Raw genomic sequence first — 26502 nt, forward strand, 5'->3', positions numbered from 1 at the left:
GGTAAGAGAGGAAATCCCAGGACCCAGTACATGTAAAGAGCAGGAAAAAGATGATGAGGGGGATCATACCATCCTACAGCCTGGTACGTCATCTAAAACAGTCCCCCTATCACCACACTGCTTCACTTTACACGGTATACTTGGGAGAGGAGGTTATGGCGAAATCTACTTAGGAAGAGACATCATACGAAAGGAATATGTGGCCATTAAAGAAACAAAAAAGAAGTGGTTCACAAGATATGGACACGCGTTCATAGAGCGCCATGTCCTCCAACTCTCCCACCAGTGCCCTTATTTAATCCATGGCCTGGCTGTCAGGATTCGAACCCGTGACCAGCCACATCCCAGGCAGTAGCCCTGCTTACTAGGCTACCGTCTTCTCTGGACATTCCTTCCTGAAACCTATTATGTAACCTTAGTCTTGCCAAGTCTTGCTCATCACCCTTGATTCCCCACACCTGGTACTTCCCTATATAAGTCCAGCCCCTTGCACTCTAGCTTGCTGATTATTGAGCTCCTAAGCCTTGATCAAGCTTCTCCTCATCTGCTGCTCTTGCTACTACTGAAGTCCACTGCTGACCAGGAATTGCCTACCGACTACTCTTCTGCTTTGTCCCTACTTACTGAACTGCTACCACCGTTGCCATCTGGATTGTCTGACCACGCTTATTGCTGCCTGCCCTGACCCACCGCCTGCCTACTGACTACGCCTCTGCCAGACTTCCTGCACTTACTACCTGCCTGCGGTCCTTGCCACTGGGCTCCACTCCTACCTCCAGCCAGCGGTCCTCTAACTCAGGTGAGCCCGTAGGATTGTTACAGAATAATCAGCCACGCTATGGAGTCCGCAATGGCCACTCTGCGTAAGCAGGTCTCCGAACTTCAAGAATTTGGCACTACATTTCAGGAGAAATTTGCCCAGCTCCAAGGCGTAGTCCAAAGCCAACAGAGGGAGATTATTGAACTACAGAGGCAACTCCTGGACGTCCGCGGCGCGTCCGCAGACACCCGCATGCCACTCCCATCAAGATTCAGCTGCGACAGATGCCAGTATCGGGGGTTTCTAAACCAATGCCGCATCTATTTTCAAATGCACCCGGCCCCCTTCACCACCGAGAAAAAGAAGGTGCTATTTGTGGTCAATCTCCTGACGGATGAAGCATTAGCATGGGCATCACCATACGTAGAGACTAACAGTCACCTCCTGGACAACCTTAACAACTTCATCACCGCCATGAGTCAAGTCTTTGATGACCCCAACCGCTGTGCGACAGCCGAGGCGCGACTACATGGTCTGTGGCAAGGGAGACGCTCCGTCGCCGAATACACCGCCAAGTTTCGCCGTTGGGTCACGGACACCACCTGGAACCCAGCAGCACAGAGAAGCCAATTCCGGCGAGGCCTGTCCGAATTAATAAAGGACGAACTCGCCAGAGTTGAGGCCCCGGACGATCTGGATGACTTCATTCAGTTATGCATCCGGATAGATCAATGACTCTCCGAGAGGAAAAAAGAAAGACTCTGGTCCTCGGACCACAGACCCACTTACTCCTTCTCTTCCACCACCCAGCGCGACCCCCAGTCAGTAACTGAACCTATGCAGGTCGAAGCTCTACGTAGGTCTCTATCCACAGCTGAGAAGGAGAGAAGGCTGGCCGAAAACCTCTGCCTCTACTGTGGGGAGCCAGGTCATTTTGCCATCAAATGTCCTCATAAGATCCGAAAGACTATTGCCGTCACGGAGCTAAAGGAGCGATTACAGACTCCAACTCCGCCTGCAGCCCCCGAAAATAACAACACGGCGGCTCATGGATCCCACTTCATCGTCCCCATCCTCATCGACATTGAGGGGCGACAACTTTCCTGTTCAGCGATGTTAGACTCCGGGGCGGGAGGCAACTTCATGGATTTAACCTTCGCCCGCGAAAAAAACATTCCACTGACAATCAAGGCAGCCCCCGTTGACCTGGAAACCGTTGACGGATCCCCACTCTCCTCGGGGCCGGCCACTCACGAGACCACTGAACTACAACTCCTCATAGAACCAGATCACTGTGAAAAGATCCAATTCTCTCTGATCGCCTCCCTGAAGTTCCCAGTGATCTTGGGCATCCCATGGTTGGCCACCCACAACCCCTCGGTGGACTGGGAAACCCGCTGCATACGATTCCCGTCCGAGTTCTGCTCGCTAAATTGCTCCCACAAACCCGTCCTTCCACCCGAAGACACCAACATCTCAAAACTATCGGTCAAGGATCTGCTACCCCCTCAATACCGCGAGTTCCAGGATGTCTGCGAAAAGAAAAACGCAGACAAGCTGCCACCACACCGACCCTACGACTGCCCTATAGAACTGTTGCCCGGGGCCGAAATACCCTTTTGCAGTATCTACTCCCTCTCAGAGCCTGAACTCAAGGCTCTGAAAGAGTACCTGGACGAGGACCTGAGGAAGGGGTTCATCCGGCCCTCCACCTCCCCTGCGGGAGCCCCCTTTTTCTTCGTAGAGAAAAAAGACTCCTCCCTGCGTCCCTGCATAGACTACAGAAAGCTTAACGACATAACCGTAAAAAATCGGTACCCGCTCCCACTGATTTCAGAACTTCTTGAGAGACTCCGGGCAGCGAAGATCTTCACTAAACTCGACCTTCGAGGGGCCTACAACCTCGTCCGAATCCGCCCTGGGGACGAATGGAAGACAGCTTTCCGGACACGCTATGGTCATTTCGAGTACCTGGTCATGCCTTTCGGACTCTGCAATGCTCCCGCCACATTCCAGCACTTCATTAACGACGTCCTCAGGGACATGCTGGATCTGTTTGTAGTCGTTTACCTGGACGACATCTTGATCTTCTCTGAAGACCTCGAGCAGCACCGCGAACACGTCTGCAGGGTACTGCAGAGACTCAGACAGAACTCTCTCTACATCAAGCTAGAGAAATGCGAGTTTGAGCGAACCACCACTCAGTTCCTCGGATACATCATCTCCCCAGAGGGCATAAGTATGGACCCTGGGAAGGTCCAAGCTGTAATGAACTGGCCCGTTCCGAAAAACGAGAAGGAGATACAAAGATTCATTGGCTTTGCCAACTTCTATCGGAAGTTTATCCGGAACTTCTCCAAGGTCATAGCACCAATCACCCAACTCACCAAGAAGGCAGTCCCCTTCTCCTGGACACCCGAGGCCCAGGAGGCCTTCACCAAGCTGAAACTCCTCTTCACTTCTGCCCCAATCTTAATCCACCCGAACCCCGAGCTCCCATTTACAGTCGAAGTGGATGCATCAGACTCTGCGGTGGGAGCAGTTTTGTCACAACGGACAGGGGAGAGAATGCTATTACACCCATGTGCATTTTTCTCCCGCCAGATGTCCCCCTCCGAGAAGAACTATGACATTGGGAACAAAGAATTATTGGCGATCAAGGATGCCTTCTCCGAGTGGAGACACCTGCTGGAGGGAGCCACCAACCCCATAATCGTACTAACTGACCACAAGAACCTCGAGTTCATCCGCAGCGCTAAGAGACTCTCGGCCAGACAGGCCAGATGGAGCCTATTCTTTTCCCGCTTCAACTTTCTCATCACCTATCGTCCCGGATCAAAAAACGGCAAGGCTGACGCCCTCTCCAGAATGTTTTCCGAGCCCTCACAGAGTAACAAGGGCCAAGATAACATCTTACCCGAGAGAAGGGTCGTAGGGGCCACCTATTCTAAAGAACTCCTGGGCACAATCAAAGAAGGATATGAAAATGACCCCTTCCTCGCCCACCCCACAGGGAATATCAGCCTTACGTTTAAGAACGGCCATTGGTTTCATCAGGACCTACAACTATATGTACCAGAAATCGCACGGCTCGAAGTGCTCAAACTCAACCATGACTCCAAGCTGGCCGGCCATTTTGGCACAAGAAAGACCCAGGAGCTTCTCTCCCGCTCCTTCTGGTGGCCAACATACAAGGAGGACATCAAGAGGTACATCTCCTCATGCGCGGTCTGTGCCCGCAATAAGACTCCTCGTTCCTCTCCCTTGGGTCTGTTACAACCCCTCCCTATTCCCTCCCGCCCCTGGGGCTCGATCTCCATGGACTTTGTGGTAGACCTTCCTCCTTCAAAAGGGATGAACACCATCCTGGTCGTGGTCGACCGTCTCACCAAGATGGCCCATTTCATTCCCTACAAAGGCATACCCACCGCCAAACAGACGGCCGATCTAATTCTCAGAGAGGTCTTCAGGCTGCATGGGATCCCGGACGAAGTGGTCTCTGACCGAGGCGTACAATTTGCCTCAAAGTTCTGGAAGAACTTCTGCCTGGCACTCGGAGTTAAAGTAAACCTGTCCTCCGCTTTCCACCCTCAGTCAAACGGGCAGACTGAGAGAACTAATCAGACCCTAGAGCAGTACCTACGCTGTTTCAGCTCCCACCTGCAGGATGACTGGCTTGACCATCTCCCCACGGCCGAGTTCGCCTACAACAATGCTGAGCACAGCTCAACCAAGCACAGCCCCTTCTTTGCTAACACAGGCTCGCACCCGGTATTCATTCCCCACCTGCCCGTCGCCTCCACCCTCCCAGCAGTGGCCGAACGCGTAACAACCCTACAGGAGGCACAAAAGAACATTATAGACAACCTCCAGCTCGCCCAGAGGCGTTTTAAACAGGGAGCAGACAGACGTCGCAAACCCACCCCGGGCTTCCATGTGGGAGACAAGGTGTGGCTGTCCACAGGAACCTCAGATTGAAGGTCCCCTCCAAAAAGTTGGCCCAAAGATACATGGGTCCTTTCCGGATCATCGCACAAATCAACGAGGTCACGTTCCGGATTGACCTTCCGGACTCCATTAGGGTGCACCCTGTCTTCCATTGCTCACTCCTCAAGCCCTACGTGGAGAACACCTTCACAGGCCGCCACTCGCCCCCTCCACCACCCGTGAGGGTACAGGGTGAAGAAGAATACGTGGTCGCAAAGATCCTCGACTCCAGGATCCACAGGGGAAGACTACAATACCTAATTGGGTGGGAGGGTTACCCTCCCGAGGATAACTCCTGGGAGCCAGAAGAAAATATCCACGCCCCCAGACTGGTAAAAGAGTTCCATCAACGGCACCCCGGTAAGCCTGCCCCTGCGGTGCCCGGAGGTCACTTTGGAAGGGGGGGAGTACTGTCAGGATTTGAACCCGTGACCAGCCACATCCCAGGCAGTAGCCCTGCTTACTAGGCTACCGTCTTCTCTGGACATTCCTTCCTGAAACCTATTATGTAACCTTAGTCTTACTAAGTCTTGCTCATCACCCTTGATTCCCCACACCTGGTACTTCCCTATATAAGTGCACTCTAGCTTGCTGATTATTGAGCTCCTGAGCCTTGATCAAGCTTCTCCTCATCTGCTGCTCTTGCTACTACTGAAGTCCACTGCTGACCAGGAATTGCCTACCGACTACTCTTCTGCTTTGTCCCTACTTACTGAACTGCTACCACCGTTGCCATCTGGATTGTCTGACCACGCTTATTGCTGCCTGCCCTGACCCACCGCCTGCCTACTGACTACGCCTCTGCCAGACTTCCTGCACTTACTACCTGCCTGCGGTCCTTGCCACTGGGCTCCACTCCTACCTCCAGCCAGCGGTCCTCTAACTCAGGTGAGCCCGTAGGATTGTTACACTGGCAGCCTTCCAATCACTAAGCTATGTCTACTATGTTATGGAGGTGGCCAACAGAGGGGATCTGCATAACTGTATCCTAAGGTGCAGTCCTCTGGATGTCGGAACAGCAAAATTTATCACAGCTGAGGTGGTTTGTGGCATACAGTTCTTACACAGTAAAGACATTGTCCATAGGGACCTCAAACCGGGAAACATTCTTCTAACCCAAGATGGCCACATCAAAATAACAGATTTTGGCCTTGCTGCGAGAGATGATTTCCGGAAGACCAGAGGTACACCAGGGTACGAAGCCCCAGAACTTGTAAAGAACAAGGCACATGGGAGAGGAGTGGACTACTATTCCATTGGCGTCATCCTCTATAAACTGCTAACTAAACGGCTTCCATATTACCCATGGTTCGTGACTACGGACTCAGTAAACATCATAAGAGGACTGCTTTGTAAAGACCAGTTTCAGAGGTTAGGAGTTACATGCAACATCAGGACACATCAGTTTTTTGAAGACATTAACTGGAAAGATGTGGAAGCCAGAAGGATGATACCACCAGCATACATGATGGCAGGTCCTGCTATCATTTACCCAAATGCTGAAGAAACTGGGCACCTTTTGGAAGAACCATTGGAAATCACAGCTAAAACTCCCAAGATCTTTAATGATTTTAGCTTTGTGTGTCCTGCATGGTCGGATTATTATCATCCTGTCATCATTCAGACTGAGGACCATCGCATGGGTAAAAGACTATTCAGGCCATTCAGGAAGAAATAAACCCTAACACCCTAACCACATCCGTGACAGTATCTACTGTTACCTGCAGTTCTGTCCAGGACACCTTATTTTCTACCATCTTTGCTGTCAATAAAGGCTGTGGCTGCCACCATTTGTATATGTGTTTTTCTTTATAATGATGGTTAGGAAGCTGGGGACACTACAACACTGTATTATATGCATGTGTCTATATGGCTAATACCCCAAGTATCCCAAAGGGAGATATTATGGGGGAGATTTATCTGACATGGCCGGTTCCGGAGCAACGGGGAACGTTGGAAGGTGAGATAAAGCTTATTTTATTTATTTTTGCAGCCCTGGCACAGGATAGTACACTACAGCGCAGCAGCTGATAATTATTTTATGGGGGGGAAAGAGAAGCAGTGCTTGCACAACAGGGCCCGCGGGTAACATATGATTAGTTGGGGACAGTGTGCTGCGGCTGACAGGGGCATAGCTAGAAACCCCAGGGCCCTGGTGCAAAAAATTTCCCTGGGCCCCCTACTAACCCTAAAGCTCCTGCGCTCCCTTTATAGCCGAGCCTTAAATGCCTGTCACGGAGTGCGAAGTGACATGCTTTAAAGCATGTCGTGTCCTTAAAGGGAACCAGTCAGCATATTTTAGCATATATAATGCTTGCCAATGTGTTATATATGCTAAAATCATTATCCACACCATCCCTGTGGGACATTTGTGCCCCCCCCCAGTGACGCGAGACGTCATTCAAGCCGTTGGGGCGGGGCCATGGCCGCAGCCAACGGAGCTGTTAAGTGAAAGTCCCCGCCCAGGGGACTTAACAACTTAATATCTTTACCATCCCTGGGGGCACAAACATCCCCCGGGGATTGTGGGGATAATGATTTTAGGAGATATAACACATTGCCAAGCATTATATATACTAAAATGTTCTGATTGGTTCCCTTTAAGGGATAAAGTGGCCATTCCGGCTGCGGCAGGCTGGCCAGGATAGTGGTTTGGACGAAGAGGCATGTCAGTTGTCTTCTCAAGTTCAGGGCACACAACACACTAGAGGAGGAAGGGCAGGGGTTCCTGGATGGGGCTCGTGTGTGCCCTGCTCCTCCTCCTCTCCACTCATTTAATGTGGCAAGCAGGGCTGGACTGGGACCAAAAATAGGCCTGGGCACATTAGACTATGCAGCCCAAGTCTTTTGGCTGGGGGTCCCTCAGTTGGACCCCCACCTAAATAAAATGGGCTGCATAGTCTTAAAGGGTATTCCAGGCAAAAACTTTTTTTTATATATCAGATTTACAACAGATTTGTAAATTACTTCTATTAAAAAATCTTAATCCTTCCAATAGTTATTAGCTTCTGAAGTTTTCTGTCTAACTGCTCAATGATGATGTCACGTTACGGGAGCTGTGCATGATGGGAAAATATCCCAATAGGAGCTGGACAGCTTCTGGGACGTGAGTAATCAGAAAGCAGTTAGACAGAAAACAGCAACTCAACTTCAGAAGCTAATAACTATTGGAAGAATTAAGATTTTTTAATAGAAGTAATTTACAAATCTGTTTAACTTTCCGGAGCCAGTTGATATATAAAAAAAAGTTTTTGCCTGGAATACCCCTTAAAATCACATTGGTTCAAGTGGCTTTTCAGCTGTTGCAAAGCTACAACTCCCATCATGCCTGGAGAGCTTCAGACATTATGGGAGTTGTAGTTTTATAACAGCTGGAGAGCCGCAGATTGGGGTACAGTTTACCCAATAACCCCTGCAAATCTTAAAGTGACTACAACAATGATGGGAAACAGACAGACTAAACAATGATTTTACTCACAGGAGACGTCTTCTCTGTTGTCTTTCCTTTCCTTTTTGTCTTCTTCTGTCCCAGAAGCTAGGACTTCTTCCTGCTACATCTTCCTCTGCCGAGTCCAGAAATTAGTGGGTCCTCACTTTGTCAGCCGATCCTCTTTCTCTGTATGACAACAATAATTATTATAACTCTGTCAAACACTGCACCCCCTAAATATTATCCTGCCTCACACTGTGCCTCCTAAATAAAACAATGTCGCACACTCCGCCTCCTAAATATAACCCTGCCATCACAAAATGTGCCCCTTAAATATACCTCGCCAGACTTCATAACCTTGAACAAGACCCTCTAAGTCCCCCTAGACCCATCTTTCCCTTCCTTTAGACCCCTAAGGGCTTGTCCACACTGCAGACATTGTCCACAGCAGAATGTCCACTTGCAGCAGGCGCCGCCAAGGTATCAGCATTAGGACCACAGGATGTGCACCGTCTCTTAGCAACGCAATCTGGCAGAATAAACATGTTCATTCTTTGGGCAGATTTCCATCGGCAGAATTCCGCTGCAGTGACTCCACAGTATGCACAGAGCAGCAGAATCCCATTGAAAACAATAGGACTCTGCTGCAAGCGGATTTACTCAGCAGAATTCCGCCAGCAGAATGTTCGCAGTGTGGACAAGCACTAAGTCCCCCAGACTCCTTAGTGCTCCTCCAGACCCTTTAGTTTTGAGACCCCCCTATCCTCCTCCATGCTCCTTTTCCAACCCCCCCCCCTCTGTCCTCCTCCATGTTACTTTGCAACCCCCCCCCTTCTGTCCTTCTCCATGTTACTTTTACACCCCCCTCTGTCCTCCTCCATGTTACTTTACAACCCCCCCCTCTGTCGTCCTCCTCCATTTTACTTTACAACCCCCCCTCTGTCCTTCTCCATGTTACTTTACAACCCCCCCCCTCTGTCCTCCTCCATGTTACTTTACAACCCCCCCCTGTCCTCCTCCATGTTACTTTACAACCCCACCTCTGTGTCGTCCTCCTCCATGTTACTTCACAACCCCCCCTCTGTCCTCCTCCATGTTACTTTACAACCCCCCCCTTCTCTGTCCTCCTCCATGTTAATTTACAACCCCCCCTCTCTGTCCTCCTCCATGTTACTTTACAAACCCCCCTGTCCTCCTCCATGTTACTTTACAAACCCCCCCTGTCCTCCTCCATGTTACTTTACAACCCCCCCCCTCTGTCCTCCTCCATGTTATTTTACAACTCCCCCCTCTGTCCTCCTCCATGTTACTTTACAACCCCCCCTTCTCTGTCCTCCTCCATGTTACTTTACAACCCCCCCCCTCTGTCCTCCTCCATGTTATTTTACAACTCCCCCCTCTGTCCTCCTCCATGTTACTTTACAACCCCCCCTTCTCTGTCCTCCTCCATGTTGCTTTACAACCCCCCCTCTCTGCTTTACAACCCCCCCTCTCTGTCCTCCTCCATGTTACTTTACAACCCCCCCTCTCTGTCCTCCATGTTACTTTACAACCCCCCTCTCTGTCCTCCTTCATGTTACTTTACAACCCCCCCCTCTCTGTCCTCCTCCATGTTACTCTACAACCCCCCCCTCTCTGTCCTCCTCCATGGTACTTTACAAACTCCCCTCCCCACCCCCCATCCACCCCCTGTCTAGCCAGCAAATGCTCCCCCCCCCGCCCCGCCCGGCACAGCCACTCTCACCCCTGACCCTCCGACCCTCTTCAGCTCCCGTCCACCTCCTCACCTTGCGGAAAAGATGCAGCAGCTGTAGGCGGCGGGATGTCTTCCTCCTCCTGCGCAGCCGGGGCAGGGACCGTGACGTCAGGTGCGTGCTTCCGACGTCTGCTGCTCCTAAAGCGGCAGTGTCCCTGCCCGGGCTGACTTTACATGGGGCCAGGGGACCTGACTGAGAGAGGACCCCTCCAGCGCCACCAGAGAAGGGGGCCCTGTGGAGAGCAGAGCTGCCAGGGCTGCTTTTTTTTTTTTTTTTAACAAAACAGGGCAAGGCAGAGGTGACAGTCAGGGCAATATGCGCTGTGCTGTCCTTGCCCTGCCCTTATCTGGTCTCTGCTGCTTGCCATATTTGCATGATGGTCGGCTGTCGCCATCATTACTAAGGGGTCAGCGCTGCTGCCAGACATTCCCGTCTGGCAGCAGCGCTGACCCCTTAGTAATGATGGCGACAGCCGACCATCATGCAAATATGGCAAGGGGGGCCCTGCGGGCCCCCGTGGTGCAGGGGCCCGGTCGCCATGGCGATCTCTGCGACCTCTATAGCTACGCCACTGGTGGCTGATAATTCACTCAACCGGTATTGCGGTATGGGGAAAATTCATATCGTGCAGGAAAAATTTTTTGGGATTGAGTATAAACTGGTATACCACCCAGCACAAGATTTTAAATAGAATAGATTAGATTTTTTATAGAAGTAATTTACAAATCTTCTGCAGGTTAACTGGCACTGACGTCAGCGCCGCTTATGAATATTCATCCCCCCTCCCTCCTAGTTCTCCCTCTCTTCGCCGCTCCTAACTGGAGGCAGGGGGGATGAATATTCATAAGCAGCGCTGATGTCAGTGGGCGAACGGCCTGGTGGATCTGGGTAAGGTAGGGCTCACTTTAATCAGCGTCTCCCACACAATCTACCAGTAACAGTGGATAGTGCGGGATAAAATATCTGACAGTTTTCCTTTAATGTTTTGCCAAGAGGTATAACAGATAAAAAGTTTATGAATTTGACAGTGCCCATTTAAAGGGGTACTCCAGGAAAGTGTGTGTGTGTGTGTGTATATATATATATATATATATATAGATAGATAGATAGATAGATAGAGACATAGAGATATTTATATATAAAGCTCCAAAGCCACTACATGAATAGGTTCCCTGTAAACCATTCTGCCTGATATGCATGGCTCCTGTGGCCTATGTTGTCTTCTCTGACTGCTTGATATTCTTTGGGTATGTTCACACTGAGGAATTCAAGAGGAATAATTTCGGTCAGGAAATTGTACCCTTTTGTCATTTTATCCATCAATCAGAATTTAAGCGGAATTTCCACGTCGAGCTGAATTTTTTTTTTTTTTAACCATTTTTTAACCATTTTAACCTATTGAATTCTGCTTGCGGATTCCGCTTGAAGAATGAACATGTTCTTTCTTGAAGCGGAACTGAATTCAGCGAGCAGAGTTTATATACTCGAGTATAAGCCGACCCGAGTATAAGCCGAGGCCCCTAATTTCAACCCAAAATCCCAGGAAAAGTTATTGACTCGAGTATAAGCCTAGGGTGGGATCTGGAGGTCCGCAGGTTGAAGACCACTGCGGGTGGAGAGTTCACTCGAGTATAAGCCGAGGGGGGTGTTTTCAGCACGAAAAATCGTGCTGAAAAACTCGGCTTATACTCGAGTATATACGGTACTCAATGTGAACTGAGAAGCGGAAAATACATTGAAGTGAATGGAAAATCAATTGCTGAATAATTTCAAGCTGAAAAAGCTAGCAGAATTACTCGAGGAAATTCCTCTTGAATTCCTCAGTGTGAACATCCCTTAGTCATCCGTCTCGCCTCTTACCTTCATCTCCCAGCAATCATTGCAGCTTTGCTCTGCCAGCCCCCACCCTCCTGCTCTGAGGCCGCACACATTTCCCAGTTCTCAGCACTAAAGAGAGCATGACTCATTAGTGCAGGGCAGAAACCACATGGCCTGTGTTTTTCAGGAGGGTGGGGGCAGCTTTCCCTCGCTTCATGTATATAAGTGACAACCAAAGAAGGGAAACTTCTCTAAATAGCTAATGAATGATATTTAGACTATTAAATAGGTGATGAGTGGGAAAGCATGGGCTATGGCTTTAATTCCCCAGAGTACCTCTTTAAAGGACAAAGGCCAGATTCAATTTAGCATTTTCGTTTTAAGCTCCTCACCTTCTAAAAGCCAAAACACTTTTATTTTTCTAAATACAGACCCATATGAGGGCTTGTTTTTTGCATAACACCTATCGTTTTACCGTAAAATGTATGATACAACCCAAAACATTTTTTCTGGGGAAACTGAAAAGAAAACCGCAATTTTGTAAATTATGAAGGATTTAGCTTTTACACATTCCACTTTACGGTAAAACTGATATATTCTCTATATTCTGTGGGTCAATATAATTAAAATGATATCCATGTTTACATGCTTTACTATTGTTGTACTGCTTTAAAAAAAAAAACTTTTACAAAATTAGTATGTCTAAAATTGCCCTAATGTGACCCCTATAATTTTCTCATTTTTCCGAATAAGGGGCTGTATGAGGGCTCATTTATTGTGCCGTGATCTGCAGTTTTTATTTCTTCCACTTTTGCGTACATGTGACTTTTTGCTAACTTTTTATTTCATTTTTCATGTGATGTGACCAAAAAGCAGCAATTTAGGTCCTTTTTTAAAAATGTTTTCATTTTTATAACGTTTACACTGTTCACCGTACAGGATAATTAATATTTTATCTGAATAGTTTGGACATTTACACATGCAGCCATACCAAAATATGTTTGTTTTTTATTTATTTATTTTTCTTAGCAAAAAGGGGGCATTTAAATTTTTATAGGGGCGGCAACTTCTTCATATTTATTTTAATGTCCCCACAGGACAGGAGCAGTAAAATCGGCTAGTTCTGGCTGCCATCTTCACTTATCGGACCCGCTGCGATTGGCCTAATGAGTTCCCCCTCCCCCAATTACCAATAATGCCACATATGCCTTGGTCAGTATTGATCAAAGCATCTGAAGGGTTAATGGTGTGATTGCTGATGTTTGCCATTACTGGCCTGGCGCTGGTGCCATAAAGTTAAAGATTTCTAAATTACTTCTATTTAAAAATCTTAATCCTTCCAGTACTTATTAGCAGCTGTTTACTACAGAGGAAGTTCTTTTCATTTAGAATTTTTCTGTCTGACCACAGTACTCTCTGCTGACACCTCTGTCCATGTCAGGAACTGTCCAGAGCAGGAGCAAATCCCCATAGCATAGCAAACCTCTCCTGCTCTAGACCCTTCCTGACATGGACAGAGATGTCAGCAGAGAACACTGTGGTCAGACAGAAAATATATTCAAAAATAAAAGAACTTACTCTGTAATATACAGCAGCTTATAAGTACTGGAAGGATTAAGATTTTTAAATAGAAGTAATTTATAAATCTGTTTAACTTTCTGGCACCAGTTGATTTAAAAAAAAAAATTATGTTTTCCTCTGGAGTACCCCTTTAACCCCTTAACGTCCTGTGTCGGCTCTCACGATAACCTCGGGTCGGTCCTGGCGGCTATCAATGGCCGGGACCCATGGCTAATACCAGACATCACCAATCGTGGTGATGCCTAGTATTAACCCTTCAGACAAAAGTGAAAGTTGCAGCTCAGTTGGGTTGATCGGGACCAACGTGGTGAAAACGCGGTGTCCCGATCAGCTGTACGGTAGGGAGGAGGCTGATATCCAGGCAGGAGCAGTCAAGCGCCGAAAACACTGATCAATAATATGCTATGGCTATTGATCAGTGTTGGCAATTAATGTAATGCATGTTAAAGTCCCCTATGGGGGCTATAACATTGCAACAAAAAAAAAAAACCATAAAGATGATTTAACCCCTTCCCTAATTAAAGTTTAAATCACCCCCCTTTTCCCATTTAAAAAAAAAAACTGTGTAAATAAATATAAACATATGTGGTATCGCCGCATGCGTAAATGTCTGAACTGTAAAAATATATTGTTAATTAAACCACACAGTTAATGGCTTACACGTAAAAAAAAATTCCAAAATCCAAAATAGTGTATTTTTGGTCACTTTTCATACCATAAAAAAATGAATAAAAAGTGATCAAAAAGTGCAATCAAAACAAAAATAGTACTGAAAAAAAAAATGAGCCCTCATGCATCCCCGTATGCGGAAAAATAAAAAAAAGTTATAGGGGTCAGAAGAGGACATTTTTACATGTATTAATTTTCGTGCATGTAGTTATGATTTTTTTGCAGAAGTAAGACAAAATCAAACCTATAGAAGTAGGGTATGGTTTTATCCATATGGACCTACAGAATAAAGAGAAGGTGTCATTTTTACCAAAAAATGTACTGTGTAGAAACGGATGCCCCCAAAAGTTACAAAATGGCTTATTTTTTTTTTTTTTGTCGCACAATTTTTTTTTTTTTTCACCGTAGATTTTTTTTGTAAAATGACTGATGTCATTACAAAGTAGAATTGGCGGCACCCAAATAAAAAAGACATCATATGAGTCTGTAGGTGCAAAATTGAAAGGGTTATGATTTTTAGGAAAAAACGAAAGTGCAAAAACAGAAAGGGGTTGAGTACCAGGGCCCCAGAGCATACATTTATGTCTCTTGGCACTGGTGCCACCTCACGATCACCCTGATTCGTCGGCCGGTTTACCGGCCGACCAATCAGGGCACCTGCTGCGGGTGTCACTCCCGCAACCCGCTCCGCCCCTCTTCCAGAGCACGTGAGCGGGTGCGGGACGTGGACCCCCCGATCCCCGGCGTCAATGTTGGGATCGGGGCCCCAGGAGCGACGGCGGCAGGACTGACCTGTGCCCGGAGCAGCAGCAGGAGGTGAGTGACAGCCTCCTGCTGTTGCTTAGCAACAGCTCCCAGCATGCAAAAAGGGCATGCTGGGAGCTGTAGTTATGCAACAGCAGGAGCCAGACCACCACAACTCCCAGCATTTCCTTATGAGCATTCTGGGACTTATAGTTTTGCAACAGCTGGAGGCACATTTTTTCTATGGAAAAGTGTACCTTCAGCTGTTGTAGAACTACAACTCCAAGCTTGCACAATCAGCTAAAGTGCATGCTGGGAGTTGTAGTGGTGCATCTGCTGGTTGCATAACTACAACTCCCAGCATGCCTGTTGGCTGTCGGTGACTGCTGAGAGTTGTAGTTTTGCAACAGCTGAAGGCACACTGGTTGTGAAACACTAAGTAGCAAACCAGTGTGTCTCCAGCTGTTGCATAACTAAAATACTGAAGGCACACTGGTTGCAAAACACTGAGTTTGTTACAAAACTCGGTGTTTCACAATCAGTGTGCCTCCAGCTGTTGCAAAACTACAACTCCCAGCATGCACTGATAGACCATACATGCTGGGAGTTGTAGTTTTGCAACCGCTGGATGTTTCTCCCCCCAATGTGAATGTACAGGGTACACTCACATGGGCGGAGGTTTACAGTAAGTATCCGGCTGCAAGTTTGAGCGGCGGCAAATTTTCTGCCGCAGCTCAAACTGCCAGCGAGAAACTACTGTGAACCCCCGCCCGTGCGACTGTACCCTAAAAAAACAATACACTACACTAACACAAAAAAAATAAAAAGTAAAAAACACTACATATACACATTCCCCTACACAGCCACCCTCCCCTCCCCAATAAAAATGAAAAACGTCTGGTACTCCGCGGTTTCCAAAACGGAGCCTCCAGCTGTTGCAAAACAACTACTCCCAGTATTACCAGACAGCCACTGACTGTCCAGGCATGCTGGGAGCTATACAACAGCTGGAGGCACCCTGTTTGGGAATCACTGGCATAGAATACCCCTATGTCCACCCCTATGCAATCCCTAATTTAGGCGTCAAATGCACATGGCGCTCTCACTTTGGAGCCCTGTGGTATTTCAAGGCAACAGTTTAGGGCCACATATGGGGTATCGCCGTACTCGGGAGAAATCGTGTTACAAATTTTGGGGGGTATTTTCTGCTTTTACCCTTTTTAAAAATGTAAAATTTTTGGGAAAAGAAGCATTTTAGGTAAAAAAAAAAAATTTTTTTTTTTACATATGCAAAAGTCGTGAAACACCTGTGGAGTATTAAGGTTCACTTAACCCCTTGTTACGTTCCCCGAGGGGTCTAGTTTTCAAAATAGTATGCCATGTGGAGTTTTTTTGCTGTTCTGGCACCATAGGGGCTTCCTAAATGCGGCATGCCCCCAGAGCAAGATTTGCTTTCAAAAAGCCAAATGTGACTCCTTCTCTTCTGAGACCTGTAGTGCGCCAGCAGAGCACTTTTCACCCCCACATGGGGTGTTTTCTGAATCGGGAGAAATTGGGCTTCAAATTTTGGGGGGTATTTTCTGCTATTACCCTTTTTAGGAAAAAAAAAATATATTTTTTTTACATATGCAAAAGTCGTGAAACCCCTGTGGGGTATTAAGGTTCACTTTATCCCTTGTTATGTTCCCCGAGGGGTCTAGTTTCCAAAATGGTATGCCATGTGTTTTTTTTTTTATTTTTTTGCTGTTCTGGCACCATAGGGGCTTCCTAAAGGTGACATGCCCCCCAAAAACCATTTGTCGCTCCTTCCCTTCTGAGCCCTCTACTGCGCCCGCCGAACACTTTACATAGACATATGAGGTATGTCCTTACTCGATAAAAATTGGGTTTCAAATACAAGTAAAAATTTTCTCCTTTCTACCCCTTGCAAAAATTCAAAAATTGGGTCTACAAGAACATGCGAGTGTAAAAAAGGAAGATTGTGAATTTTCTCCTTCACTTTGCTGCTATTCCTGTGAAACACCTAAAGGGTTAAAACGCTGACTGAATGTCATTTTGAATACTTTGGGGGGTGCAGTTTTTATAATGGGGTAATTTGTGGGGTATTTCTAATATGAAGACCCTTCAAATCCACTTCAAACCTGAACTGGTCCTTGAAAAAAAGCGAGTTTCAAAATTTTGTGAAAAATTGGAAAATTGCTGTTGAACTTTGAAGCCCTCTGGTGTCTTCCAAAAGTAAAAACACGTCAATTTTATGATGCAAACATAAAGTAGACATATTGGAAATGTGAATAAAAAAACAAATTATTTGGAATATCCATTTTCCTTACAAGCAGAGAGCTTCAAAGTTAGAAAAATGCAACATTTTCAAATTTTTCATCAAATTTTGGAACTTTTCACCAAGAAAGGATGCAAGTTACCACAACATTTTACCACTATGTTAAAGTAGAATATGTCACGAAAAAACAATCTCGGAATCAGAATGATAACTAAAAGCATTCCAGAGTTATTAATGTTTAAAGTGATAGTGGTCAGAATTGCAAAAAATGGCCAAGTCCTTAAGGTGAAAAAGGGCTCAGTCCTTGAGGGGTTAAGGGGAGATATGATAAATGTATATAAGTATATTAATGGCCCATACAAAAAATATGGAGAAAAACTGTTCCAGGTTAAACCCCCCCCCCCCCAAAAGGACGAGGGGGCACTCCCTCCGTCTGGAGAAGAAAAGGTTTAGTCTCAAGGGGCAACACGTCTTCTTTACCATATGAACTGTTAACTTATGGAACAGTCTACCTCAGGAACTGGTCAAAGCAGGAAAATTTAACAGCTTTAAAACAGGGTTAGATACATTCCTGGAACAAAATAACATTAATGCTTATGAAGAAATATAAAATCCCATCCCTTCCCCAATATCGCGCCACACCCCTACCCTTCAATTCCCTGCTTGAACTTGATGGACGTATGTCTTTTTTCAACCGTACTAACTATGTTCCTATCTAGAGAATAACAATTGATCAATGTTGGTCACTTTCTAACCAAATTACGGTAATGTATCTAACTTAAGTTAACTTAATAACTTATGGTTACTTTATTCTACTTTACCCCCCTCCTTCTGCCCTGTCTTTCAGTGCAGTTTTGACAGTGATCCTGTGGCTGCACATGGACCTCGCATGGTGTTCCACTGGTGGCCTCTGCGCCTGTGCTAGTTTTCAGTGTGCAGTGTATTCCTATGGAGGACACAGTGATGTGTATGTCACATGTTTCTCTATGTACAGCCATTTATGTACAGGGTACTGCACTAAAGGACGGTGCAGCAATAGTGCAGATCATAACCTGTATGAACAATGGGGAACAGCAGAAATAAAATAACTGTTAGTAACTAACTTCAGCATTACAGTACATTTTACATGTAGTGATGGTTTATGGCCTATTTGTGCATATAATGCAATAGTTGCATGTATAAGTTGTTTCTCCAGTTAAGTGTTAAACTCCCAATCCTCTCCTTTGATAAACTGTAATGTTACTATTTATTTATGTAGAATATCCTAATTAAATGATCTTGCTTCAATTGGCTACATTTCTTTTTTTAATAGGTAGCACAAATGCCAAGACAAACAGAACATCTAGACATTGGTAAAATCCTGCAAGTGGCAGAAGCACTGGAGAATATTCTTCGCGGCTGCTTTGGCCTTGAAGGAGGACAAGTTTTATTTATTAAATCCACAGGGGATCTTCTCATTACCAAAGATGGAAGAAGAATACTGGAGAGCCTTTTATTGGATCACCCCATTGCAAGGTACTCAGACACACGGGGAGATTTATCAAAATCTGTGCAGAAAAAAAGTGGAGCAGTTGCCTACAGCTACCAATCAGATCGATTCTTTCATTTTCTAGCAAGGCCTCTAGAGAATAAAATAAACAATCTGATTGGTTGCCATGGAAATGTTCATGGTCAATGTTTCCTCTGCATAGATTTTCATAAATCTCCTCCATGTTGTATACTTAAAAAATCACTTTCATTGCTGCGAGATACTGTGAGGCACTACTATGTTCTCACAAAGTTTTTTGGGGCTATAAAAACTGGGATGTAGATATTCCAAAAAATGTTTGAATTCGGAACAGCAATTCTTTGGCTATAGAACTATAAGAACTTAACTATAAGAAAGCTTGATAAATCTCCACCATTATATTATACTGTGCGTTTGGATAGTTTTTATGCACTTTCACATATTTCACATTGTATGATGTTGCAGCTTTGAGCTATAACTAAAAGTTTCCTCCACATCATTCTGCATTCAATACCCATAATGACTAGGTAAAACCAGATGTCAACATGTTACTTAGCTGAAGCACCTTTGGCATTGATAACTGCCTCCAATCTTCTTTGGTATGATGCTGCAAGGTTTACCTGGATTTGGGGATTTTCTGACATTCAACTCTGCAAATTCTTTAAAGAGTACCTGTCACCAAACTAAACCTTTAAAGGGGTACTACCGTGCTGACAACTTATCCCCTATCTAAAGGATAGGGGATAAGTTGCCTGATCGCGCGGGGTCCTGCCGCTTGGGACCCCGCAATCTCGCACGCAGCCCCCAGCTCTCATCAGGCCCCAGAGCGAACATCCGCTCCGGGTCTAATGATGGGGCCAGTGATTGTGACGTCACAGCTCCGCCCCCATGTGCCATCACGCTCTGCCCCCTCAATGCAAGTCTATGGCAGCGGCAAGACAGCTGTCTCGCCCCCTGCCATAGACTTACATTGAGGGGGCGGAGCGTGATGTCACATGGGGGCGGAGCCGTGACGTCACCATACTCCGGCCCCGTGATCGCCAGTTATCAGACCCGGAGCGATATTCGCTCTGGGGCCTGATGACAGCGCGGTGCTGCGTGCAAGATCGCAGGAGTCCCCAGCGGCGGGACCCCGCGCGATCAGGCAACTTATCCCCTATCCTTTAGATAGGGGATAAGTTGTCAGCACGGTAGTACCCCTTTAATATATTGTTCCTTATGTAATTATAAGACACTTTGCTATTTACTTGCTGTTAAAATTCTCAACCTTTTTGTGTTTTTAATGTTGAAAAAAATGGCTACTGGCTCTGTTCTGTTCCCTGTGCAAGTCAAACAGTTAGTTTGGTCTTCTATAGGCCTGGCAGGAAACCAAACTCAGGAAGTGCATGGTGATGCACAGCTCTCGCAGGCATCAGTGATATCACGCCTGCTGGGGAACGCCCACTTTCTCCTGCTGGGAGCTCACACAATGTGAGCAAGGAGAAAAGTATGATACAGAGATTTTTAAAGCTCTGAAATTTTTTTAATGGGTGTTAGGAGTAGTTAGGGAAAATAGTTTAGAAAATATTGTTTGATGACAGGTACTCTTTAAAGCTCTGTCAGGTTGGATGGGGACGGTTAGTGGACAGCTATTTTCAGGTCTCTCCAGAGATGTCTGACTGGGTTCAAGTCCGGGCTCTGGCTGGGCCACTAAAGGGCATTCACAGAGTTGTCCCTTAGCCATTATCTTGTTGGAAGGTTAAACCGTTCACACTATGTGAGGTACAGAGCAATCTGGGTCAGGTTTCTATTAAGAATATCTCTTTCCTTTACTCCATTCAGCTTTCCCTCAATCCTTACTAGCCTTTCTGTCCCAGCTGCTAAAAAAAAAAAAACACCCACACAGCATGATGCTTTCACCACAATGTTTTGTTGTTGGGAGGGTATTGGACAGGTGATGAGCATGAGCAGTGCCTGGTTTCCTTCAAACATGATGCTTAGAATTAAGGCTAGAAAGTTTAATTTTGGTTTCATTCTGAGTCCAGTTCAGTCTGAGTTTTTGCAAACTCCAGAATGGCTATCATGCATCTTTTTCTGAGGAGAGGCTTCTCTTTGGCCACTCTGCCATGAAGCCCAGATTGGTGGACTGCTGTGGTGATAGTTGACCTTCTGAAAGCGTGAGTTACTATTGTGTTATTGGCCACCTCTCTTACCATGTCCCTTCTCCCTTGATTACTTTGGTGGGGCGGACAGCTCAAGGAAGAGTCCTGGTTGTTCCAAACTTCTTCCATTTAAGAAATGATTGAGGCCACTATGCTCCTGAAAACTTTCACAGCAGCAGAATTGTTGTTTGTTCCCTTATCCAGGCCTGTGCCACTACACAATCCTGTCTCTGAGCTCTACAGACACTTCTTTCCCACCTCATGTCTTGGTTTTTGCTCTGATAAACATTGTCAGCTGTGAGATCTTATATAGACATGGGTGTGCTTCCATATCTTGTCCAATCACCTGAATGTATCACAGGTGACTCCAATCAAGGTGTACACACATCTCAGAGATGATAAAGAGAAATAGGAGACTCCAGAGCTAAATTTCAAGCATCATAATAAAGGGTCTGAATACTTTCACATATCCATGTGAAATTTTAGTTCTTACTTTCTCACATTTTTTGTTTTCACTTTGTCATAATGGGGGGGGGGGGGGAGGGGGGGGCCACAACATAACAAATTGTGAAAAAAGTGAAGGGGGTCTAAAAACTTTTCGAATGCATTGTATACTGTATGTAGAAAAAATAATTGACAAAGTGATAACCAGAAAGCTTTAAAATGAGGTTAATCGTGATAGCTTTTATAGACTAAGTACATAAATAAATAATCTACTGTTGACGTTAATAATCTGTATGATTTTGATTTTCTCTAGAATGATCGTGAACTCTGCCTCCAGGCATTACAGTATTACTGGCGATGGTGTGAAATCCTTTGTTCTTCTCATATGTGCTGTCCTAAGAGAGCTCCAGGCAACAGCTGATAAAAATGAAGGTCTGCCTTTATCTGGGAAGGCAACAGCGAAGAACCAATATCAAAGGCAAGGTCATGCATTAAAAAGATTAAGCAATATGCTATTGACCTTCCAAAGTAGAATTCTGGATCCCATTATAGTACAGCACCTGAGTCCATACTTTCTCACAGTATTTTCAAATATAGAAGGAAATATAACGTTGTGCCGAACATCTATACAGCAAACATTAGACACGTATTTCAGTGGAAGACTTGGATGTAACATCCAAGATTTCATCAGTAGCCTTGCCTGTGAATACCTTTATAGCTGCTTTATGTGCAGTAGTGACATTTCCAGTGTGATCAGTCTAATGAGCAAATATTTCTCTGAGCTGCATACAGAAGTTCCAGGACTCCCAATAGATAATTCCAGGATATTACCCGGCCTAATACTTCATCGCACATTTTCTGTGTACTGTCCAGCAGAGGGGGAAGTAAGAGCGCTTATTGTGACAGAGCAGATTAACCAGTGTCTTTCTGAAACAGACATAGGGTTTGTTGTCTCATCGCATAGTCAACTACAGCAGTCCCGGCTATACCTAAGACAGAGAACTGAACGTATTCTAAAACAACTGCAAAAAAAAGAAATCAAGATTATATTTTCAAGTGTGAAACAACATGAAACTGTACTTTATTGTGCAAAACTAAATGGAATATCTATAGTAGATTGTTTACCATCCGAGGAGATTGACCTTCTTTGTATGGCTGTTGGAGTATCCCCAGTGTCTGGACCTTTAGTTGATATTCTTTTGATTGAAACCTTTTTAGCAGCAAGTTGCAAACCCATTGTGGTTGGTTGCAAAAAGTATGTGCATCTTGTTCTGCAGAGTTCATCGACCTTCAAGCCGCACAGCCTTGTGTTGTGTGGTCCTGTGAAAGGTTTGACTGAGCAACTTGTTTCCTCCTTTCATGGTGCTTTTAAAATGCTAACACAGTTATTTCAACCACTTCATTCTATTTGTGGACAGCCAACAAATTATGTAGACAGTTATTTTCCAGATAGAATTGTGCCCACAGAACAAAGTGTAACTTGTGAAGGGTGCCAGAATGACTCAGGCGGCTTTGAGTGCCATCTAGAAAATAATGACCAAGCCGTCCATATGCACCTCAAACGCTCAGAAGAGAAGGCCTCCCCCTGGGCTTCGGGACAACATTTAGCTAGTTTAAGTCCATCCTATAGATGTGGAGACACAGGCAGTATGTGTTTAAGTGAAGTGAAAAGAAAACATCTTCAGGAACCATCAGGTGGTATTTCATCTGCAAATGTTGGCCTAGTATTTCCCGGGGCTGGAGTTTTTGAACTTTTGCTGAAAGATTATCTCCACGAGTTTGCAGAGACATGCCAGAATGCAGAACTAGCATCTATATGTACAGTGTTTGGAAATGCTCTTTTATGTATTCCAAAGCAAATCTACAAAGCTAAGTCAGGAAAGAGTCTCTTCTCACAATATCATTTACTATGTAACAAAAGAATGAAACACATAGATTCACTGAACATAGCAGAGACAGGTCTTGAACCTGTTTCCTGTAAGTACCAATTGTTAGCTTCTGTGCTCCAATGCATTAGTCAGCTTGTGACCATAAACTTGATTGTTCGTGTTAAAAAGAGTCAAATCACTGAGAGTGAAGAAACTGATGAAGACACATTTGTGGGAGATCACTGATCCTTATCAATAGTCCTAGTTTAGGCATTTTAGGTTTTAGTACACAAATAAAATTACGAAATATCAACCATCTCAATAGATTGTCATCGCTTACCCCCGTTTTTCATTTTAAATTGTCACTGTTTCAAACAACTTCCATACAACATATTTGTAAGTCAATTTACCAAAAACAACTCCATACCCCAGAAAAAAAAGCCCTAAAGTCCAGGCCACTAGGTGTCTTACTTCCCTGCCATGTGTTGTTAGAGGAATTCTATATTTAGCAACAGAGAGACTAAAATGGAATATAGTAAATGGGGCGGGGCTTAGCTAGTGCTATGCAGGAGACAAAGCCTGGACTGTGTGTATGCAAGCTGAACTTGTCTGCCTCCTCTAGATATTCCATGTTGTGCCTGAAAGGTAAATCAATGCTTCTGGATTTGTTCTTGTTGTTTTTTTTTTTTTCTTCTGGGGTTCACTATGCTTTGAAGTTTGTTAACTTTATTGCTCCGATTACGAAAATACCATATATGTCTTATTTTATTTATTTTATACATTTACAAAATAAATTCATATATCGTGAAATTGTTTTCTTTTATTAATATGCACTTTTTAAAATAAACTCTATACTTTCTTATCTTAAGGAAATCCACTATATTTGTTTTTAAGGAACCCTACCTCCCAAGGTCAGCATTGGATACCCACCTTCATATATGGTGAACATGATACCTCTTTGGAAGCAGGATGCTGGTTTAATATCTAAGTCCTGAATACAAACTTTCCTAATCTCTGCACAATGATGATTAAATGGAAGAAGCCCTCCAAATATATGTGTGTAGATGTATGTACCAGCAGAACTTCCAAACAGCTTACAAAATATAAATATAGTGTAGTAGAGAGTTTAGGGTTGTCCCATTATGGACAATCACCACAGGCCAAGAGTAAAACAGCAGAACCTGGACAGTTAAATCATACTTTACTGTGACAATGGTCCAGTGGCAGGGTGTTTGAAACTTGTAGCAATCTCCACAGCTCGAGAATAATACAATCAGGATATGTATTGGAAGTCCCATGCAAGTCTATAAAACTTCCAGTACATCTCCTGAATGCGTTACTCTCTGGCTATGGAGATTGCCTGGGAGTTTTAAACATCCTGGTGCTGGACCAACGTCATGATAAAGTATTATTTAATTGTTTAGCAGGCAGGTGCCGAGAGGAGTGCAGCAAGGACAGGCATCCCATCACTTCTGGAGCTTCAGGAAACTGGAAAAGGTGTGTGGCACACAGTATGTGTGCCTCCCTGCTTTGCAAGTGTCCTGAAGAGTTCCAGTATGGCTGATAGATATGGTTTTTAGGAGACCGGGAAAGCTAAGAGACAAGCAGTACACAGTACTCCCCCAGCTTTTCCAGTCTCCTGAAGAGATTATCTGGTGTCTAGTGAAGCAGCCATACTGAAGACATGAAGAGAAGTAGAAGATGTCACTTTGCTGCTTTATTTCCTGAAATGGCATTGATGAGTTAATTAGTGTTATTTTGCTGCATTATGTGTAATGGCTAGGATTATGAATAGGTATACGTTTTTTGCCCTTTAACATAACCTCTTACTTACTACATGAAAAATAACAAACAGACTATACTATAATGAAGGAATATTTACACCACTTCAGTAACTGGAGAAAGTTTTTTTTTTTTTATATTTTTACTTTCTTTTAAACTGTATTTTTGTAGCAATACATCACATTTTGTACAAGTTTGATAAAAAAAAAAAAATCTTACTTATATAGTGTGAAGCAAATTATATTTCGCGCCCTGTGTGGGGAATTCTTCTGCATTATATGTTTTTGTAAACTAAAATATTTTCTTAATAAAACCTTTTGTGAAACACAAACTTTATTCTACATCATTATTTCTCAGTCCCTTTTGGGGACTTCACACCTACACTGTGTACCAAATAAACTAGTGAAATCCGAGTTATCTACAATCCTATACTTCGCAGCTGGAGCCTGGCTCTGTATTGCAGCTGGATGGGCATACACTAATTCAGTCAGTATTTATAGCCAACTAGGTGTGGGTCCAAAGCATAGAAAAAGGTGCAAATCTTTTCATTATAGTTTTTCTCTGTCGTTTCAACTACTGGTTTTAGCTAAAAAAAAAACTGCTTGTGAACCCAGCCTAGGAGTCCACCACCACTCTTGTAGGCAGACTAGAAATCCTCTGTATGTGTCTTTGCTGAGCAGTATAGAAATGTCCATCTTTATTTTCAGCATGGACATGAAGATCCATTACCGTCATATATTGGGAAGGGTTAAACATGTGCTGCATTAAAACCAGCGCACATAGAAAAAGTTTTTTTTTTTTCTTTATTCCTCCCTAGCTATTTATTTTGCTAAGTATAAATATACAGTCATGCGAAAAAGAAAGCATACCTTCTTTGAATTTTAAATTTTTTTCATCAGGACATAAAAAAAAATCTGATCCTTAGAAAGTTGTATAATACAACCTCAGATGAACAACATTTGAACTGAGTGCACTGATATGCAGCTTCAAATCTGCAGCAGATCCTGCACGTGTGAATTCTCTCTCAAGAACGGACTTACTTTCAAACTCACAGTGTGTTTTCCGCTGCGAGTTTGAATGGGGGCAGGCTCTCCGCTGCAAATTTTCAGCAGTGGTAAATCCGCCGCAGACCTTATTGAAGTCGATAGGGTCTGCGGCCAATTATTTAATAGTGGAAATCCACTGCCGAAAATGTGCTCCAGACAGCCCGCAAGAGCCAGCTTCCCTCCTCCTCTCTGCACAATAACATCTGCCTGGGTTATAGAGCAAGGCTAGAAATCTTTTTCTGCTGTAAAGCAAAGCTCTAAATACAGAGCAGAATTTCAGGCAATATGCCCTCCTATGTACAAAGAATAAAGTAAAAAAAATATGATAAGCAAATCTAAACAGATTATAAAAAACATGTTTCAGTTCCTGGCTCTAAGGTGACACATTCCCATATTGTGGCTAATTAGCAGTACAACAACTAATAATCGTATGCATTTTTACTGCAAATTGCCAAAATCAAGGTAAAAATCACACATTTTACCACAATTATGCAAATTGAGGTAAAATGCATAATTTCTACTGTGATTTCAGTGATTTTTTTGGTAAAGCCCAGCAAAAAGGCATGCGGTAATTGGTTGCGATACTGCTAATTAGCCACATCATATGAACACAGCCTTAGGTTTTTATGTTAAATGTAATTTACAGATTTTAGTTGTGTTTTTTAATGTTACCATATAAAATAATCCTGA

At 44.6% G+C, this 26502-nt stretch overlaps 1 protein-coding gene across 2 annotated transcripts in view; it reads left to right on the forward strand.

Moving 5' to 3' along the window:
- The window catches only part of BBS10 (Bardet-Biedl syndrome 10), a 39404-nt gene extending 14307 nt beyond the window's left edge, over positions 1 to 25097 (forward strand). For both annotated transcript variants that reach the window (XM_056574080.1, XM_056574081.1), the window contains 2 exons: positions 18337 to 18539; positions 21430 to 25097. In XM_056574080.1, the coding sequence (XP_056430055.1) occupies positions 18337 to 18539; positions 21430 to 23230 (2004 nt within the window). In that variant the 3' untranslated portion in view covers positions 23231 to 25097. The remainder of the gene's footprint in view (positions 1 to 18336; positions 18540 to 21429) is intronic.
- The last annotated feature ends 1405 nt before the right edge of the window (positions 25098 to 26502 follow it).

This window comes from Hyla sarda, chromosome 4, assembly GCF_029499605.1.
Source record: "Hyla sarda isolate aHylSar1 chromosome 4, aHylSar1.hap1, whole genome shotgun sequence".
NCBI lineage: Eukaryota > Metazoa > Chordata > Amphibia > Anura > Hylidae > Hyla > Hyla sarda.